Here is a 21536-nt window from a genome sequence, read left to right as displayed (position 1 = left end):
GCATGAAAAGAATCAAGTATGTACCAACTGATATTTTTTATTTATCATAAAATAAACAAATCATAAATCATTGTTTTATTATAAGAACATGACTATCAGAAAAGCAAAATTCCTTTTTAATTGTGTAACAAAAGCTTACTTACCCAGACTTTCAACATTATCAGGATACTAGGTGGGGAAGGGGTGAGATGAAGGAATGGAAAGGAGCAGAGGATGGGGAGATAGCTTCTACCCCTATGTAGGGATTTGATTCTGTGATATCATTCAACACAACAAAACAAAGCACAAACACAGGTTCTTAATCAATGTCTATTATATGACACATAATGGAAATACAAATTAGGTTGATCCAAATTGTGTTAATATGTGTTTCGATGGCTAAAAGCCAATAGCTAGTATTAGTGAAAATGGGTCCTAAAACAAGGGTATGCAGATGACTTGACCATCTATCTGCAAACAGTTCTTCAGAATATGGAATGGGAAGCCTGGAAATGTAGAGAGAGTTATTGTAACAATCACAGTATTTCATTTTAGTAATCGCCAAGTCTCTTTTTCTCGTATTAGTGAGGACGCAAGTGTACGGTATTTTCAGTGTCTACTGCCATGGCTCCAGTTTCTATATTTTTGTATTATCCAAGACATAACTTCTAATCTATGCCAGCTACTCAGTGAGAGAAATTTGCAGATTTTAAATGATTCTATAGAAAAAGTTTCCACAACACAGCGAACTGCCAGTAAAGTCACTATAGATACTGTTAGTAGGGACTTTAGCCTTCCTAACTGTTAGTAGGGGACTTTAGCCTTCCTTTCAATAGCCTTTCCAACTGTATCAGAAGGAGCCTCACACATATAAATTGGAAAGGTAAACCAGTGAAAAAGACTCATTAGCAAACTAGGCTGCCTGGCACATGCTACCAAAGTGAGAAAATGTCTGCCTTTGGGGACATTTTCTTCTTACTCCATAACCTCTCTCACCAGAGTAAGACAATGTTGGCTGCTGGTAGGAATATTACAATGAGACAAGGGATAAGTACTTTGTGACATAAGGAGGTCTGGGAGGCTTATTCTCAGAGGCAACTGGTAAAAATGTTCAGTGCCAGAAACTTCCAACTTGATGAACCCCCTGATTCAGGAGTTGTAGCTTCAATGACTAAGTCAAAAAAAGAAAAAAAAGCCAGTCTAGTTGATTTAGTCATGGGGATGCTCTGTTTCTCAGTGGGGTGCTATGCAGCAGCCCCAATATAAGAAGACAGTTTTCAAATATATGGTGATGGAAGGATTACTGACTCTGGGTGGTGAACACACAATGGGATTTATAGATGATGTAATACAGAACTGTACACCTGAAACCTATGTAATTTTACTAACAATTGTCATCCCAATAAATTATAAAAAAAGAAAGAAAAAGTAATAAAAAAAAGAAGACAGTTTTGTCACTTTCTACAGGATACCTCCATTACTCCTCAGAGTTGCCCGTTACCTAGTGAAAGTATGCAGAGGCTGAAAAAAAGCCATGATTTAAAGAAGCACCAATATAAAGTAGAAGAGGTCTTTTAGGTTTAGGAAATGCAATGCCTAAAGGGAGGTGATAAGTTATGTTCTACTCTCAGTTGTTTTACGTATCAAGATTGAGATATTCTAGGTAGACCTTAATTTAGTCCAATAGGCATGAAACATTTTCTGGGTTTTTACAAAGTCTACAAGCCACATTATGAAATGTAGTTCTTGGTAAGTCCTGCTAGCCATATACTTTATCTTTATCACTCTGCCAAGGAAGCTCTGCTACAAAAGTACGTGATAGGGTATATAGCTCTCAGTTCTCCACAGACCCAGAAAAATGTCTAGCTCACTGGCATAGCTATCTTCACTGAGAAGATAATTAAACAAAAGTATATACCCACCAGATAGGTAAGCTTGATATAACTACAGAGAGCCTTGATGAATAATATTAATGGAAAATATTTTATTGCAAAGTCGTTTATGGAAGAGTTGGGCCTTAGGCAAGTCAGTGCTCCAATGAGAGGCTGCCTTCCTCCTATAAAAAGGCAATGCAGATGCTCCTCCACTTACATAGGGTTATGACCTGATAAACCCATCATAAGTTGAAAGTATTGTAAGTCAAAAATACATTTAATACACCTGACCTACCAAACATCATAACTTAGCCTAGCCAGTAGAACACGAAATCCAAAAAATGTTGGCGACACAGTACACTGTGGAGTATTGGTTGTTTATGCTCATGATCACATGACTGGCTGGGAGCTGTGGCAGGCTGCTGCTGGCTAGCATGACAAGAGATTATCACTCCTCATATTGCTAGACCAAGAAAAGACCCAAATTCAAAATTCCAAGTACAGTTTCTACTGAATGCGTATCAATTTTGTACCAAAAATCTTATGTTGGGACCATCTGTATGTGTTGGCAGGGTTTTCGGTAATGGGTGGGGCAGTTCAGACAGCTTCTTCTTCCACCCCCTAAAAGGGAAATACATATATGTGTATTGAAGGGAAAGTAGAAACTTAATAATGCTTTTCTACAATTGTAAGTCATTGACTATTTTTCTCTCAACCTTTATTCTTCTGAACTATTCAAACTACACTAAAGAGTTTGGATATTTTTATTTTAGGGCACTAAACTCCACCCCTCCCCTTGATCACTTTTGTTAACCTTCTAGTTCCCTGAAATCCAATGCCATCTCATCCTGCATTGCCTGTCATAATACCTGCGACAGAATTCCTCAGTAAATGTTTGAATTGAAATGTTGAATTTTGTTTGTTTGTTGAGGCCCTAGGATTCTAAAATCATTTTGTGCTAAAGTAAGACAATAGTTCCTTTTTTATTTCTAATTCCTTTTAAAAACAATTAAAATATTACTGCTTTTCATGATTCCACCCATCCATTGAGCTGATGTGTTCAGAGATTTCTCCCCAGTGACTCCCAGTCCCTTTGCTGAACAAAAACTGATGGCTCACAGACAATGTATGAGTATGAACAGGGCTTGGCTTATTTTCCTCTAAACGCTCTTCACAGTTTTCAAATTTTGCCACACAAGCTGTGTCATTCTCATGAAAGACAGAAAGAATACATCATTATCTTCATTTTATAGGTTAGGAAACTGAAGTCTACAAAGATTAAATGATTCGCTGAAGACCACAAGGCAGTTTATATTAGCATGAGAAGAATTTCTAGTCCTGAATTGACCACTTACTAGCACTGCAATTTTGTGTACTTCACTTCACATTACTGTGTCAGTTTCCTCGCATGTAAAACATGGATACTATACCTAGTTATTAACCCTTATGAGCCATTAATGATAAATTGAAATAATACTATTTACCATTTATATAGCATTTACATTTTTTCAAACTATCTACACATCTCCCATCTCATTTAATCCTGTATGACTGGTTTCATTATTAACTCCAATGTACCAGTGAAGAAATACAGACTGAGAAAGGCTGACTAACTTGTTCAAAGTCACATAGCTATAATGTGTCAAAGCTGAGATGTGTATTCATGACTGACTCTAAGTCCAGTGTTCTTTCCAACTACAACAAATCTTTTGGTTTGGGAGGTAGGTTAGATAACCAATGGAAAAATGCTTTATAAAATTTAAATGCTTCACAAATACTATTTAAATGTTAAGGAATATGACAACTTGCATTGATAGAAGTAATGGGACTGCTATCAGACTGGCAAAGAGAACTCAGAAACGAAGTTGAAAAAGTGGCTGGACACATAGATCAAAAGTGTCAGGGCTGGGTAATGAAGCTGCCCATAGGAAGAGAAGAACTTGAGGTATATGTAACACTATTCCAAAGGCACATCAGTAAAAACATACCTCCCATCTTGGTTTTTAACCTTGGATTCAGAATGGCAACCTCACCACATCAGACACATTCTATCGTTCCACTAAAAATGTTACTTGAGCACAAGCAGAGAGGTACGTGTCAACCTTAATCTGATACCAGAGTCCCCTGCTACCTTTAAAGCTACCAACTATAAAGATGGCTAAGCAGGTTTGAGAAAAAAACAAACAAACAAACAAAAAAATCCTCAGAATTTTCAATGCTCCAATGTAATACCAGGCAGCTTCCAGCTTCAACTGTCAAGATGCTCTAAAAAAGACAGACCTAATAATACTAACATTAGATACACAGGTCAGTAATTGTTATTGTATCTAAGACTAGCTAGCTTAGAGAAATATACTTATAATTTTCATACCTACATTTTCACTATTAAGGTTTCTATCCAGTAGAATGCATTCAAGACGTGTGCACATTTATTATCCTTTTGGCAGCAGGTGGTCTAGACACAGTGACAGGTTACAGAACATATCTTAGTGTTTCATTAGGGCCTAGTTGTGACCATAGGAGCTTGGCGCTATTTAATTCTGGCTAAACTCCAAATCAATAACTTGTTAAAGAAAAAAACCATACCCTTCAGGGGTTATCAGAATAAAAAGTTACCAACCTCAGCTTGTTTGCACCAAACACTGATGTTTTTACGTTGGGCTTTTGTGAAGTGGTCCCATGCCTTTTGTTTGGAGGCAGAATGGTACACAGCTACTATCTGCTCAACTGCAGAGTCAGATCAGCAGTTGAATCAGGCCAGAATATCATCCAGGAATGGCAAAAGAGAGAAAAAACAGAAATAAGAGAAGCATCAGGTTTGTTGTGTCTTCTTGAATGACACTACTAGACTATGGTTGTACTCGGAAAAGGCTACGTGTGTTGGGGTACCATGATTTTAAAGGTGATTCAAAGGTAGAGATGTCAATATACAACAAGAGAAAAGGGAACTCCAGAAGGTTTGAGGTGAAATGGCGACTTAAGTTTGAATACAGGCAGTCTGTATTCATTCAGGCAGGAGAGGCAAGAGTCATGGTGAATGTGATTGAGTACTACTGACCCTGCACAGCACGGCAGCAGACAGTGGACTGTACCAGTTCCTTTTGACCATTGTCTTCTTTCATAAACTGGCCCTCCAAAATGAGCCTCGATGCTCCTTTTCAATAGAATCCATCCTTTTATAATTCTGAGGTTTGTTTAACCAGAAGCATTAAATCAAAACCTAAGACAGATGGAATCCATTTTAGGTCTACCCACACAGGCTTGTCGACTGGAGAAACGTAAGTTTCATGAAAGAACACTGTAAGTGCAGTCGTAGATAGCAATTTTCAGGGTCTCTTAAAATGTCAAAGGGGAAATGTGTACAAATATTCTGGGGCTTTATCTTAACCAGTTTAAGAGAAGGAAAATTTAGACATGACATTTTTTGGGGGAAAGAAATGAAGGACAAGAGCCTATGGATGGCTGAGTATTCACAGTATTAAAATCCAGAGGTGCTGTTTCTTTCTTTATAGCCATTTTTGTATCCTGTCAACTAAGGATTTAAGGATTTAAATTCCCATGATGCTTGCTTCTCTCTTTTTCTATTTATTATGAAGTCCTAAAAACATGTGATTTCTCTTCCTGGATTCTATGCCCACACATACTTTCAAAATAAAATGGAAAATGAGATAATTCCTCCTTAATCCTAATCACATAAGAGTCAACTATGGGAAGTCAAGTATGAGAAGAGTGGGCCATAACTGTTCAAAAGAAAATCATAAAACTATACCCTTATTCTTAAGGTGAATACAGTTCCTTATTCAAAATACATGACTGAACAATTTTATAATATGGTGAACTAAGAATATTACTTGAGAATTTTTCTGATATGCCTCATTTAAGAGACCTTGGGTAGGTTTAGAGTGGTACTTCATTTTAAAAATGGTCATTTCACTGGCTTCCCATCCTGTCCCAGTGTCTATGACATCTAGGAAAGGAAATGTAGAAGAAAAGAAACTAAAAACAAAAGACTGAATTAGCAAATTTGGCTTTCATTCAATCACCTTGGGAAATATAATTACATTTATCACTAAAATTGAGTACCTGAAAAGCATATTATAACAATGATGCAAATCTTACAAATGGTAATGCTACATTCTAACTTCAGCAACAAAATCCCAACCTTTCCACTGAGGCCAGGGGCTTCTTGTAATTTGAGAGCAAGTAAAAGTAGAAGCAGAGGATTGTGGCCTAAGTATCAGCGTTTCTAAGGAGCTGAAGTAGATATACCAGAGAAGATGAACATAGGTGGTCCCCACATGTATCTTGTGAAATTGGAGGAGGGGGTACTTAGCAATATAAAGAAAGTGCAAGGCAATGAAGAAGGGAGCCTTGGCCCTTGACACAGAATGGCTTTGTAGGGCTGGCTCCTGTGTAGAAAAACTGGTGACTAAGTAAAGTGCCCTCTCATCCTTTCAGCGGAACTCTGATTTCCACTCACATTGAATGAGAATTCCAGAAAGGGACTGTTTGAACTTCTCCTTTGCTTCTTCCATGTCTTTCTCATGGGCAGCTTTCTCATTTACCAGGCGGCGGACATGGCTGTTGGCCGACTGGATCATGGAATAGAAGTTGTTAGCGCTGCGACGGTTTACCTCTCCTCGCTCAATCCAGGTGAGCAAGGTCTGCACAGCTTCTGAGAATTTGGAATCATCTGAGAAAAAAGAAAGAATTTAGTTTTAGAATCAACAAAAGTAATCAAATCTCGATCTATTTCCCCAACATGTTGGCAAGGAGGCCACCATGGCTTTATGGCAGTAGTTGTTGAATGAATTGCTGAGGATGAGAAACAGTGCATGCACACACATATGCACACAGGCAACAGGCAGGCAGACAGACTGAAACAATGAAAGACTCATAGTCATTGGTTGCAGTCTATGAAGAATTTTCAGAAAGACAATTCTTCCTTCTTTCCTTAAACAAATTTTCATTTCTGATATAGTTTTCACATATTGCAAATTTCTTAACCTCTCTGATTGTATGTGTACATGTGTGTAATGTATGAATTAGCAGTTGAGAGAACTTCAGAATTCCACAACCTACTTTTTAAAAAAAATTTATTTATTGGGGTGACAATTGTTATTGAAATTACATAATTTCAGGTGTACAATTCTGTATTACATCATCTATAAATCCCATTGTGTGTTCACCACTCAGTCAGTTCTCCTTCCATCACCATATATTTGATCCCCCTTACCCTCATCTCCCTCTCCCCACCCCCGTTACCCTCTAGTAACCACTAAACTATTGTCTGTGTCTATGAGTTTTTCACAACCTATTTTTTAATAAGAAAAACTAAACTTGAGTCTAACTTCAATTTGACAGTAACTTTGTTCCTGGATCCATGGAACTATAGTGTTGGAAGGAGGCTTAAGAAGGAGTTAAATGGGTAATTCTTCAGGAATAAACACTTGCATCTTTGACCTTTTACAACATCACTCCTGCAGCCAATCCACAGCCCCAGGACTTCCAATCAGTCTCAGTCACAATCTATTTTTGTGTAATTCATTCTATTTCTACATTTCTCCACATACTGTTTTGCTTGCCTGAGGAAACTTCCAAGTAGATTTCTGTAGCTAGTTAGCAGTTATTCTCTGATGTTAAAATAGTAGCACAGCTCTTCCAAAGCTTCTGGTCCAGCTTCCTGAGATAGCCACTTAATATATTCTCCTGTTAAAGACTCCTGAGAGGCAGAGTCCATTATTATCTCATTAAATGCCCATTCTAGGGCTCCACATCCCTCTCTGGCCAGAAACCCTTACGTCCAGTGGAAATATCTCTCACTGCAATTTGAAATTCCTGCCTCTTGCTTTTTTTCAGTGCAGACATATATTGAGAGGTCAGCCTTCCCTTTATAGCAGCTTTTTATTTCACTATTTGCATACAATCTTTATGTGGATGCTCACTTTATGCTTGAGATCCACTCAACCAGCAAATTCAGTTTTTAAAAAATTTAAATTGACCGGTTTTGTATCATGTGAACAGGCAAGTCTTGGACCTGGTATCTTACCAATGCTTTCAGCCTTTCCAGCTTTCCAAAATGCACCATTACTTCTGTGTCTCTATTCTAGACTCTGTTTTTTGCTTCTCTCTTACAGGAAGACAAAAATCAATCCAAAAAAAAGATTTCTTAAATGTGTGAATTCCTTAGGCTATATCATAAAAACACAGTTTGGTGAATGAAACTTATTTTGAAAGTGGAATTAGAAGCACCTTGCTGAGACTAGAGCACAAGAAGCAGGGATAATTCATAGCATTAGAGCTGCTGGGTTGGTGTCATCAATAAGATCAATGAGACACTAGTATTCAGCCAATAAAATCAACCATACTTAAAGAATGTAAAAGACTAAATTTGAGCTACTAACACAGGAGACCAAGCAAGGCTATTAATATTAAATTAGCAAAATGGTTTTGAGAGTCAAGCAAGGGGAATAGGAATCAAAACTAAAGGGAAAGCAGACTCATTTAGCAATGTCTAGAAGTTTCCATAGTCACTGTATGAAATAAGTTGGCCATTTTAAATGATCAAACAAGTCCTCTTTTAGTTGGTGGTAAAGTCTTTGAGTCATATAAGAATGTACACTGTGACTACTTTCTGGGCCTCTGTTTTCTCATCTGTAAAATGGAGATTTTATCAGAGTTTTCCAGGGTTGCATTAACTTCTAACATTCTGATTTATAACTCAAAACTAACTTGTTATCCATGATGAAAGGGGAATACTTACTGGTCCCAAGTCATGGATCACAGCCCAAAATTCTCTGATGTGGAAAAATGGGAAAAAACTTGTTTCTTTCTAGTTACTTGGCATGTGGAGAGAAAACTGCCATCCCTTGAGAGAGTGAAGGAGCAGAGACTCAGGTGGGAGGGACAGATTTTCTGGTTCTTGAATTACTAGGTACACCTTTCTATGTGTAAGACTCCAACACACGAAGTGCTTAGAATCCATTGGTGGAAAACTCAAAGGATAACTGGCAACAATACAAATATATTTATTAAATTTCCCCAAAGAGAAGAGTTATTTTAATCACAAAGCTTGAATGCTTCCTATACCTTTTAGTTTTTCAGCAACAATGCTGCATTCATGATCTGAATAGTGGACCACCGGAGGTGGGGATGGTGGGCGCAATCTTTCTTCTTCCATCCTTCTACGGTGGCGCTCCTCCCTTGCTAGCATACGCTGTTTGCATTCCCATTCATACAGGTCATCTCGAGCCTGTGCAAAATCTACATGTAGCCGGCCTGTGTCCTTCTTGTCAGTGCTAGAGCCCAGGCGAATACGGTAACCTAAGTGCACAAGAGGGAGGGAGAGGAATACAAGAGCAGCCCAGTGAGTGAGCAACTGTTAGTACCTTTCTAGGTTCAGTGCTTCAGATACAGTTACAGCAGTTTCAAGTGACCACATAACCCCAAATTATCTCCCCACTACTAGCAAGGTAAACTATCAAAACACTTAGAGTATAGTCTCATCTCTGATAACAGTTTGCTATTCTATGGGTTGGGTCAGTCTTGTTTGTACGCGATCCATTCCTCCACCTGCCATCTTACCTCTGGAAGAAGGAGGCTCTGTGGGTAATGGTAACAAGAATGAGCCCTCTGATGCAAAAAAACAACAAAACAAAACAAAACAAAACACCAGAAATAACAAAAGGAAAAATCAACAAATGGGACTACAACCACTCAACAGCTTCTGCACAACAAAGGAAATGATTTTTAAAAAGATAACTTACAGAATAGGTGAAAAATTTTGCAAACCATACATCTGATAAAGAGTTAACATCAAAACAATATAAAGAACTTAATCAACTCAACAACAACAATAAAAACATTAAAACAACCCAACTAAAAAGTGGGCAGAACTAAATAGACATTTCTCCAAAGAGGAAATCAAAATGGCCAACAGACACATGAAAAGGTGCTCAACTTCACTAGCTATTAGGGAAATGCAAGTCAAAACCCCAATGAGATGTCACCTCACACCTGTTAGAATGGCTATCATCAAGGAGACAAGTGACAACAGGTGCTGGTGAGGATGTGGAGAAAAGGGAAACTTTATACATTGTTGGTGGAAATGTAAATTTATCCAACTAGTATGGAAAACAATATGGAAGTTCCTCAAAAACTTAAAAACAGATCTACCACACTATCCAGCAGTTCCACTTCTGGGTATACACCCAAAAGAAACGAAAATGGAATTTCAATGAGATATATGCACTTTCATGTTTATCACAGCATTATTCACAATAGTCAAGACGTGGAAACAACCCAAATTCCCAAATGAATAAAAAAAGATGTGGTCATTATACACAATGGAAGATTTTTCAGCCATGAGAAGGTAAGATATACTCCCACTTGCAACAACATGATGGACGTTGAGCACAGTGTGCTAAGTGAGATACATCAAACACAGAAATACAAGTACTGTAATGATATCACTTATATGTGGAATCTAAAAAAGTTAAACCTATAACAAAGAGAGTAAAATGTTGGTTATCAGGGTGTGGGAGTGGGGTGATAAGAGTGATGGTGTTTAAGGGTACAAACTTGTAACCGTACTAAATAAGCCACAGAGATCTAATGCACAGTATAATGAATATAGAAAATAAATTGTACTATAATTATGTAATGTGATAAATATTGCTACATTGTCAATTATATTACAATATACAAATGTATCAAAATAACACACTGTATAACTTTAACTGTCCAATATCCAATATGACAGTGTTACATGTCAAATTCATTCAATTAAAAAAAGAATACGTCTTATACAGGCTTGGCAGAATGGAAAAAGTAGCCTCAAACTGTGGTGTCTTTGAATAATTTCAAGAGTATCAGTCAAACCACTACACAGAATTTTAATAAAATTTAAATGCATCAGCTTGGCATTTAAATCCCCTAAACTGCTTCCTAGATGTATTTGGTAACTCTGAACTACGTTTTTTCCAGGGGAAAATATCGATACAATGGGAACTGGTATGTGATCCAGATGACATATATTTTAGGATCCTTAAAAATAGTGGTAGTGTGCTTGTAATATACTCAATATCCTAGTGTATAGGACTAGGATTCAGAAAACCAGGATTCAAGTCCATGCTTCCATTTTTTTGTGTGCCAGCTGTACTATGCCAGTTAATTCACTTAACAAAAAAATGGGGAAAAAAAAGTTTTTACTAACTTTTTGAGTTTCAGAAGTTGAGCGAGCTGTTTTCCCACATATTTATCTCATTTCATTCCTAGCACAAGCTTGGAAAGTAACTCCTGCCTTAAAAAAACTAAAAAATGGGGACAAAATATATATATATATATATATATAAATGGGGTTTAAGATACTGGGCAATGAAGACAGCAATTACTGAGCGACAAAAACCAAATTAGGTGATCCCTATGATTTCCCCAGCTTATTACCTGGACAGAGTTTCCAGACCTTAGAACAGGGAGGGGAACCCAGGTACATCATGGTGATTTCCCTGAGTGGAGGAGACTAAACTCAAATCCAGGGAGACTATGGCATACAGACTTTGTATGGCAGAGTACTGGAAAGAAAAAATCTTCACAGAGGAAGAACTTCAAAGATCTGAAGAGAGTCCTCCACTATTATTTAGCTGAGTACTGATATCTGTGTGTGTGTGAGTGTGTGAGTGTGTGTGAGTGTGTGTGTGTGTGTGTGTGTGTGTGTGTGTGAACTACCAGAGCAGTGGAGATAACATTTCCTGGAGTTTACACAGGGCTCGATATAGTTCCCTTTCCCACTAGCCAGAAAAGAAAAAGTAACAATTCACAAAGTATACACTAGAGTAATCAGAAAGGTTTTTGCCTTAATTAGTGGAGAAAAATTAGCCTAGACTAAACGCTGCTCTGGTTCTGCTGAATAAAGCATAAAAACAAGACTTAAAAAGATAAAAAATTTTCCAAGTAACTGAACTTCATCCCAGAATAAAACTCAAGAGTATTTATAAAAATGAAAAATATCTGACACCCAATTAGGTAAAAATCCACAATGTCTGATATCCAATAAAAAATTATCCAACATGCAAATAAGCACAAAACTCAAAGATAAAAAAAAAATCAATCAATTAAAACAGACCCAAAAGTGATATAGATGCTATAATAATAGATAAGGACATAAAAGCAACTATTACTATACAATTGGATTTCATATACTTATGAAGCTAAAGAAAAGATTGAATATATTAAGTAGAAACACAAGGCATAAAAAAGAACCAAAATCAAACTACTAGAGAGTTAAACTACAATGTGTCAGTTGAAAAAAAATCACTGGATAGGAACAATGGCAAATTAGACATTTCAGAAGAAAAGATTAATGAACTTGAAGACATAAAAATAGAAACTATTCAAAATGAAACATATAGAGAAAAAAGTCTGAAAAAATGAACAGAATACCAGTAAGCAGTGGGACAACTTCAAGGGGCCTAACATATGCCTAATTGGAGCCCTGATTGAAGAGAGGGGACAAGTAAAAAAATATTTGAAAAAATAAGGGCAGGAAATTTTCTAAATTTGATGAAAACTCAAAAATGTCAGAATTTCAATGAACTCCAAGCACAAAAAACATGAAAAAATTACAGCAAAGCACATCGTAATCAAATGCTCAACATCAGCAATAAAAAGAATATCTTAAAAGCTGTCAAAGTCAAATCCCAGACAAAATGGCAGAGTTGGTAAATGCTGTGCTTGCCTCCCACTATGACCACATTAAAATTACAACTAAATTATAGAACAATTAATCTGGAGAACCATATGAAAACTAGCTGAATAGAATCCTACAACTAAGGATATAAAGAAGAGTCCATGTGGAGACCACTAGGAGGGATGAGGTTGCAAAATGGGCTGGCCCCACACCCACATGTGGCAGTTGAGCATCGGGAGGGAAATCTCAGCTGCAGAGGTCCCCATTGAGGAGTGAGGGACCCTAGCCCAACACTAGGCTGCCCAGCACAGGATTCTAGTGCCGGGAAAAGGAATTACCACAACATCTGGCTGTGAATATCAGCAGGGATTCCATCCTTTGGGGTGAGACAGAGGGCTGCAGGAAACCCAGGCATCTTCTTTAAAAAGCCCGTGAACAGACTCACCAGCTCCCAGGCACTCACCCTAAGCTCCGATAGAAGGATAACAACTTGGGAGGCACGAGAGACATACAGGGAGAGAATGGCTTCAGGTTGAAGGGGCAGCCGCCATGGTCCCTGTGTTGAGCTCTCCTCCTGTGAAGCCTACAGGTGGCCCCTATTTTTCCTGTGTGGAGGCCTCCCCCAACAGATCCAAATCTGAATCTGCATTGGCTTGACAAAATCTGTTTGCTCCACCCTGGTGACTCCTTGGGATTATGTCCTATCCAACTCACACACTACTGGGGGCACTTTACGTGGCAGGGAAACAGCCCTGCCCACACTGCACTCTTTCTTGGACAACTCTCAGGAGTCTGTGGGCCCAGGAAGGCAATGGCTGGCCTTGGTGTGCTCTGAGACTTTTGCTGAGTAGCTCCAGACTCAGCATGGGCACCAAACCAGAATCTACACTAGCCTAGTGAACACCCCTCACCCTGGTGACACTGATACTCACCTAACCCAACTAGTGTACTGCACTAGTGGATGCTCTGTCAATAACCAAGCTTGATAGGAGCTGGCAAGTGGCAGCAGGCTTCAGGGTGCCCTGAGCTTTTGGCAGAGCAACCCCAGGCCTGGTACTGGTGGCAGCCATCCTCAGTTCACAGTACAGCCTCTCCCATGTGCTTCCAGGTCCAGCACGGACAGCAACCAACTCTGGATTGCTTTGCAGCTCCTAACAGGTAGTTCCAAGCCAGTCACAGGCAGTGGCTGATTTGGCCTGCACCAGAGCCCGTCTCAGGAGACCTCAGAACCAACATACCCATACGTTGGTTTCTGACCACAGTAGAGCACCACACAATTAGCCCCACAGGTGGTATAGCCAAAGGACAGTCTCAGCAGGCACCAGAGCCCACTGGAACAAATTCATATCAATGGGATAAGACTCCAGCACAGCATCCCATAAGCTGTAGATGTGGTCAAACCCCAAAACCAGACATTTTGAGGGTCACTGACATGCAAACAACAATCAAGTCTCAACTACAATAGGAAGGCACACACAACACACACAGGGGACACTCCTGGAGCACCCGGCACAGGAGACCAGGGAGACCATACTACTGGGTCCCATAGAGCAACTACTATATAAAGCTACCCAGCCAAGACAGAGAGATGTAGGAAATCTACCTAATATGTGGAAACAAACACAAAGGCAGCCAAAATGAGGACAAAGAAATATGTCCCAAATAAAAGAACAGGAGAAAACTCCAGAAAAAGAAATAAAATGGAGACAAGCAATCTGTGAGAAGCAGAGTTCAAAATGCTGGTTACAACAATACTCAAGGAACTTAGTGAGAACTTCAACAAAGATATGGCAAGTATAAAAAAGGACACAGAAACAAAAAAGAATCAGTCAGAAATGAAGCATATGATAACTGAAATGAAGAATGCACTAGGAGGAATCAATAGCAGACTATACAAAGCAGAAGATGGAACCAGTGATTTGGAAGACAAGGTAGCATAAAACACCCAATCAGAACCACAAAAAGAAAAAAGAATCCAAACAAATGAGAATAGTTTGAAAGACTTCTGGGACAACATCAATTTTAACAGCATTCACATTACACGGGTACCAGAAGGAGAAGAGAGACAGCAAGGAACTGAAAAACCATCTGAATAAATAATGACTGAAAACTTCCCTAACCTGGTGAAGGATATAGACATATAAGTCGCGGAAGCACAGAGTCCCAAACGAGATAAATTCAAACAGGCCCACACCAACACACATCATAATTAAAATGCCAAAGGTAAGGACAAAGAGAGAATTCTGAAAACAGCAAGAGCAAGGCAACTAGTTACTTACAAGGGAGTGTCCATAAGGTTGTCAGCAGATTTCTCAACAGAAACTTTGCAGGAAAGAAGTGATTGGCACAAAATATTTTAAATGATGAAAAGTAAGGACCTACAACCATGAATACTCTACCCAGCAAGGCTATTGTTTAAATTGAAGGGCATATAAAGAACTTTCCAGGCAAGAAAAAGCTGAAGGAGTTCATTACCACCAAAGTATTTTGCCTCTATTTTTAACCTTCTAAACCACAATTACTGCTGCACCAACCTAATAGCATTACAAAAAATGTTAAAGGGACTTCTCCTAAGAAGAAGAAAGGGGTAAAAAGAAAATAAATATGTATAAAAATGGCAATAATTATGTACATATCAATAATCACTTTAAATGTAAATGGATTAAATGCTCCAATCAACATTTGTGACAACATGGATGGATCTTGAGAGTGTAATGCTAAGTGAAATAAGTCAGACAGAAAAAGCAGAGAACCATATGATTTCACTGATATGTGGTATATAAACCAAAAACAACAAAAGAACAAGACAAACAAATGAGAAACAAAAACTCATAGACACAGACAATAGTTTAGTGGTTACCAGAGGGTAAGGGGGGTTGGGGGGTGGAAGATGAGGGTAAGGGGGATCAAATATATGGTGATGGAAGGAAAACTGATTCTGGGTGGTGAACACACGATGAGATTTATAAATGATGTAATACAGAATTGTACACCTGAAATCTATGTAATTTCACTAACCAATGTCACCCCAATAAATTAAAAAAATCTTTAAAAAATGTATACCTTTCCCACCAAAAAATGCTCCAATCAAAAGGCATAGGGCAGCTGAATACATAAGAAAAAAAAACCCAAACCTATACATATGCTGTCTACAAGAGACCCACTTCAGACCGAAAGACACACACAGACTGAAAAAGGGATAGGAAAAGATATTTCGTGCAATAGGAAATGAAAAAAAACAGCTGAGATAGCAATACTTATATCAGTCAAAAATGAAGACTATAATAAGAGACAAAGAGGGACATTTCATAATAATAAAGGGATCAATCCAACAAGAGGATATAACTCTTGTAAACATTTATGAACTCAACATAGGATCATCTAAATATATAAAGCAAATATTGACTGACATAAAGAGAGAGATTAACAGTAACACAATCATAGTAGGGGACTTTAACACCCCATGGACACCAATGGGTAAATCTTCCAGACAGAAAATGAACATGCAAAGAGTGGGCTTAAATGATATACTAGACCACTTTGATTTAATTGATAATTTTCGAGTATTTCACCCCAAAACAGCAGAATATACATTCTTTTCAAGGGTACTTGGAACATTTTCTAAGATAGACCACATGTTAGGCCACAAAAACAAATCTGGATAAATTGAAGAAGACTGAAATGATGTCAAGTGTCTTCTCTGAGTACAATGCTATGAAACCAGAAATCAATTACAAAAAACAAACTGAAAAATGCACAAACACAAGGAGGCTGAATAACATGCTATTAAACAATGAATATGTTAACAATGAGATCAAGGTGAAAATAAAAAGATGCCCTGAGACAAGTGAAAATGAACATACACTGATTTAAAATCTTTGGGACACAGCAAAAGCAGTCTTAATATGGAAATTCATAGCAATACATAGATGCCTCAAAAAACAAGGAATATTTCAAGTAAACAACCTAAAGTTACGTCCAAAGGAACTGGAAAAATCAACAACAACAACAAAAAGCCCAAAGTGAGTAGAAAGAAATAATAAAGATCAGAGCAGAAATAAACAAAATAGAGTCTAAAACAAAAATAAAAAACATCAATGAAACCAAGAGCTGGTTCTTTGAAAAGATAAATAAAACTGTTAAATCTTTAACCAGACTCATTAAGAAAAAGAGAGGACCCAAATAAAATCAGAAATGAAAGAGGGGATGTAACAACTGACACCACAGAAATACAATGGTTTATATATAAAAATGTACTATGAACAACAATTCCAATAATTTGCACAATCTGAAAGAAATGGACAAATTCCTAGAAGCATGCATGTTCCAAGACTGAATCAAGAAAAAACAGAAAATCTGAACTGACTGACTACTACTAACAAAATCAAATCAGTAATCACACAATGGAATACTACTCTGCCATAAGAAAAGATGAAATAGTGCCATTTGAGACAAAATGGATGGATCTTGAGATTATTAATATTAGGATAAGTGAAATAAGTCACACAGAAAAAGTTGAGAATCATGATTTCACTTATATGTGTGATATAAAACTGAGAGCAATAAAGGAAGAAGACAAACAAATAAAGAAACAAAAACTCATAGACACAGACAACAGTTTAGTGGTTGCCAGAGGGTAAGGGGGGGAGGGTGGTAGATGAGAGTAAATGGGGTCAAATATATGGTCTTGGAAGGAGAACTGACTCTGGGTGGTGAACACACAATATGATATGTAGATGATGTATTACATAAGTGTACACTTGAAACATATGTAATTTTACTAACCATTGTCACCCCAATAAATTTCAATAAAAATAAAAACTGCCAACAAACAAACATCCTGCACCAGATGACTCCACAAGTGAATTTTACCAAACATACAAAGAATTATCGTCTATCTTCCCAAACTATTCCAAAAAACTCAAGAGGAGTTTTACAAGGCCACCATTACCCTGATTCCCAAATTAGACAGAGACATTAGGAAAAAAAAAAGACAGGCCAATATCCCTGATGAATGTAGATGCAAAAATCCTCAATAAAATATTAGCAAACCGAATTCAGCAATACATTAAAAAGATCGTATACCATGATCAAGGGTGATTTATTCCTGGAATGCAAGTTTGGTTCAACATCCGCAAATCAATTAATGTGATACACCATGGAAACAAAATGAAGGATAAAAATCACATGATCACAATGGTATTGTAATAGCTATATATGGTGTCAAAGGTTATTAGATTTGTTGGGGTTCTCACTTTGTAAGGTGTGTAAATATCTAACCACTATGTTGTTTTATATACCTGAATCTAATATAAAAAAAAACAAAATACATTTTTGTCACTTCAAAAAATATCATATGATCATATCAATAGATGTAGAAGAAGCATTTGACAAAATCCAGTATCGATTTATGATTAAAACTCACAGCAAAGTGGAAATAAAGGGAAAATACTTGAAGATAATAAAGGCCATAAAGGACACACCCACAGCTAACATCATACTCAACAGGGAAAATCTAAAAGCATTCTCTGTAAGATAAGGAAAAGACAAGGATGTCCACTTTCACCACTATTATTTAACATAGTACTGGAAGTCCTAACCACAGCAATAAGACAGGAAAAAGAAATAAATGGCATCCAAATTGGAAAGAAATACTTAAAATTGCATTATTTGCGGATGACATGATACTATATACAGGGAACCCCCAAAATTCCACCCAGAAATGATTAGAACCGAGAAATTAATTCAGTAAAGTAGCAGTATACAAAACTAATAGTCAGAAGTTGTTTGTGTTTTTATACAGCAATAGCAAACTAGGGGGTTGGGGAGAGGGAGATGAGAGTAAGGGAGATCAAATACATGGTGATGGAAGGAGAACTGACTCTGGGTGGTGAACACACAATGGGATTTATAGATGATGTAATACAGAATTGTACACCTGAAATTATGTAATTTCATTAACAATTGTCACCCCAATAAATAAATTTTAAAAAAAAAGAAAAAGAAATTAAGAAAACAGAGAAATGATGGCATTAGGTAAGCCTTTTGAAATCTCCCCTGAAATTTACAACGAATTGAACAACTATAATTCCACAAAGGACACTCTGAGCACCAGTCAAGACTAAGAGACGCACAACTGAAATCATCTAAAGGTGGGCAAAATGGGTGAGAGGGGGAGGAGGGAAAGGGGAAGAGTGGAGACGCGGGCCACAGCTGACACAGGACGCAGACCTACCTTAGAGCTCTGAACTCCCTGAATTCCGGAGCTACCACAGCCGTAGGAGGGAAGAATTCAGACAGCTAGCACTTCCCTTATGGCCCAGAATCCCACCTGAGGTATCAGCATATAATACCACTAAACCCAACACTCACGGCAGAGACTTCAGAACAAAGACTGAGGGAAGAAGGGTAAAAAAGGAGGTTCAAGTTCTCACTGACAAGCAGAGGATGAAAGGCTTAGGCACGGAGCTTAGCTACCCACTCTCCACCCTCTGAGAGAGTCCTCCATTCCCACCTGCTCAGTGCTAGAAGTGGAACAGTAGCAGTGTCAGATCGAAAGAACAGAATATTTGCAGTTCAGAGAACTGTGGCCTGTAGCCACGGACTTGCAGCCCAACAAGTTCCAGTGAAGAATGGAAGGGAGCCCGGGATGCAGGACGGGCTGTGCTGGTACTCGCCACCATTGCTCAAGCCACTTCCACAACCCATCACACCTATCTGAGTGGATCCCTACAGGGATAAAGAGAGCCGCTGAAACACAAAGACCCAGAATCTAGTCCAGGAAGAACTTTGGAACTTCATAAGATTTCCACATTCCCCACTGGAGGTGGTGCCCTGAGACCCAGGCAACCTGTTCACAGAGGAAAAGCTCACATTCCAGGAAATCCCCCAATGTGTGAAAAGCTGGAACAATGCAGAGAAAATATGACACTACAGTCTGAGAGAGAATTAAAGGCTGCTGTTGGAAAGAAAAGAAAGCATTCTACCAACACCTACTGGAAAGCAAAGACCTCTTCCTACCAACCTGTTGCAGAACCCACTCCTGTATATGCCTATGAAGAGAAATAATAATTCATGAATTGCCATGAATAACCAAGGTAACAAGACAGCTTAGAAAGTAAATGAAAAGTTTCCAGAAAATGAACTTAAAAACATGGAAATAGAGTAGTACCTCGGTTTTCGAACGTCTCTGTTGATGAACATTTCGATTTACAAATGCTTCCATTTACAAATGGAAGTAAATGCTTCAGTTTTCAAACACACCTTGGAAGTTGAACATGTCATGTTGCTTCCACTGAGTGAAAGATCCTGAGGCCTAGCTGTTAGTTGTTTTTGAACGTTTCAGAACTCGAACGGTCTTCCGGAACAGATTATGTTCGAAAACCGAGGTACCACTGTATGTGACTTAAATGACAGAGAATACGAGATTGCAGTTCTGAGAAAACTCAACAAGATGCCAAAAACCATAGACAGGCAGTTTAATGAACTCAGAAACACAATCAAAGAACAAAATGGACGTTTTACCAAAGAGATTGAAATACTGAAAAAAAAAAAACAAATAGAATTTCTAGAGATGAAGAACTGAATAAATGAAGTGAAGAATGAAAGAGCCAGCTTAGGTAATAGAGCTGACCAGATGGAGGAAAGAATCAGTGACACTGAGATTGAAATCTGGAAATGACACAGATGGAAGAAGATAGAGACATGAGAGTCAAAAGAAATGAAAGAAGTCTACAAGAATTTTCTAACTCAATTAGAAAGAGCAATATAAGAATAATGGGCATACCAAAAGAAGAAGAAAGGGAGAAGGGAACAGAGAGTGTATTCAAACAAATAGTTGATGAGAACTTCCAAAATTTTTGGAAAGAACTGGATCCTCGAATCCAAGAAGCAAATAGAACACATGAGTACCTCAACCCAAACAGGCCTTCTCCAAAGCACATTGTATTGAAACTGTCAAAAATTAATGGCAAAGAAAGAATCCTCAAGGAAACCAGAAAAAAAGAGATGGTAACCTACAAAGGAAAGCCCATTCGAATATCATCAGATTTTTCAGAAGAAACTTTACAAGCCAGGAAGAAGTGAAACCAAATAGTCAAACTATTGAAAGAGACAAATTATGAGCCAAGAATAATATATCCAGCAAAGATATCCTTTAGATATGGAGGAGGAATAAAGACCTTTCCAGACATTCAGAAGCTGAGGGAATTTTCCAAAACATGACTCACACTGAAATAAATGGTGAAGGAGGCTATTGGATCACAAACAAAAAAGCAAAAGAATACAAGACAATGAGTGTATTACGAACGGATAGACAGAAGCAGGAAATGGCAATCCCTGCACCAAATAAGACACTATACACTTAAACACAACATACAGGGTAAAGAAGAAAAAAAAGAATACTTAAAGAAAAAGAGGAAAAGGCAACTTGCTACTGAGTATAAAAATCAACTCACAGCATAAACAGGGATAACTTGTGATAACAAAAACATAAAGGGAGGGAGAGTAAAAGTCTGAACAGCATAAGGAACAGAGAAAGTAAGCATGCTGAAGAAAATGTAACACTTAACCACTCAAAAAAATCCAGAACTGAAATAAAAGAAGAATTATAGGGAAAAAAACATGGAATACCATCATGCTGAAATAAAAGACAGCAACAAAAAGGCAAAGAAACAATGGCGACACAGTCTTACCAGGAAATAAAACACAGAATAATGGGATATCCTCACATATCAATAATCACTCTATATGTAAAAGGAACTTACCAATAAAAAGGCACAGAGTAGCAGATTGGATCAAAAAACGAAACTCAACCATATGCTGCCTCCAAGAGACACATCTAATGTACAAGGACAAATATAGACTGAAAGTGAAAGGGTGGAAACTGACACTCCAATCTAACTGAATTCAGAGAAAAACAGGTGTAACCAATTTGATATCCGATGAAACAGACTTCAGGATAAAAAAGATAACAAGAGATAAAGATGGACATTACA

The 21536-nt window shown here is 37.9% G+C and overlaps 1 protein-coding gene across 14 annotated transcripts in view; it reads right to left on the bottom strand.

Moving 5' to 3' along the window:
- ENOX2 (ecto-NOX disulfide-thiol exchanger 2) overlaps positions 1-21536 on the bottom strand; it is a 405604-nt gene that overhangs the window by 81276 nt on the left and 302792 nt on the right. For all 14 annotated transcript variants that reach the window (XM_081043234.1, XM_081043229.1, XM_081043226.1 and 11 more), the window contains 3 exons: positions 8943-9176; positions 6334-6546; positions 4474-4580 (listed from right to left, as the gene is read on the bottom strand). In XM_081043234.1, coding sequence (XP_080899360.1) covers positions 4474-4580; positions 6334-6546; positions 8943-9176 — 554 coding nt within the window. The remainder of the gene's footprint in view (positions 1-4473; positions 4581-6333; positions 6547-8942; positions 9177-21536) is intronic.

Source organism: Rhinolophus hipposideros (assembly GCF_964194185.1).
Source record: "Rhinolophus hipposideros genome assembly, chromosome: X".
Classification (NCBI taxonomy): domain Eukaryota; kingdom Metazoa; phylum Chordata; class Mammalia; order Chiroptera; family Rhinolophidae; genus Rhinolophus; species Rhinolophus hipposideros.
The sequence above is the reverse complement of the archived record's forward strand: the minus strand, read 5'-3'. Positions and strand labels throughout refer to the sequence as shown.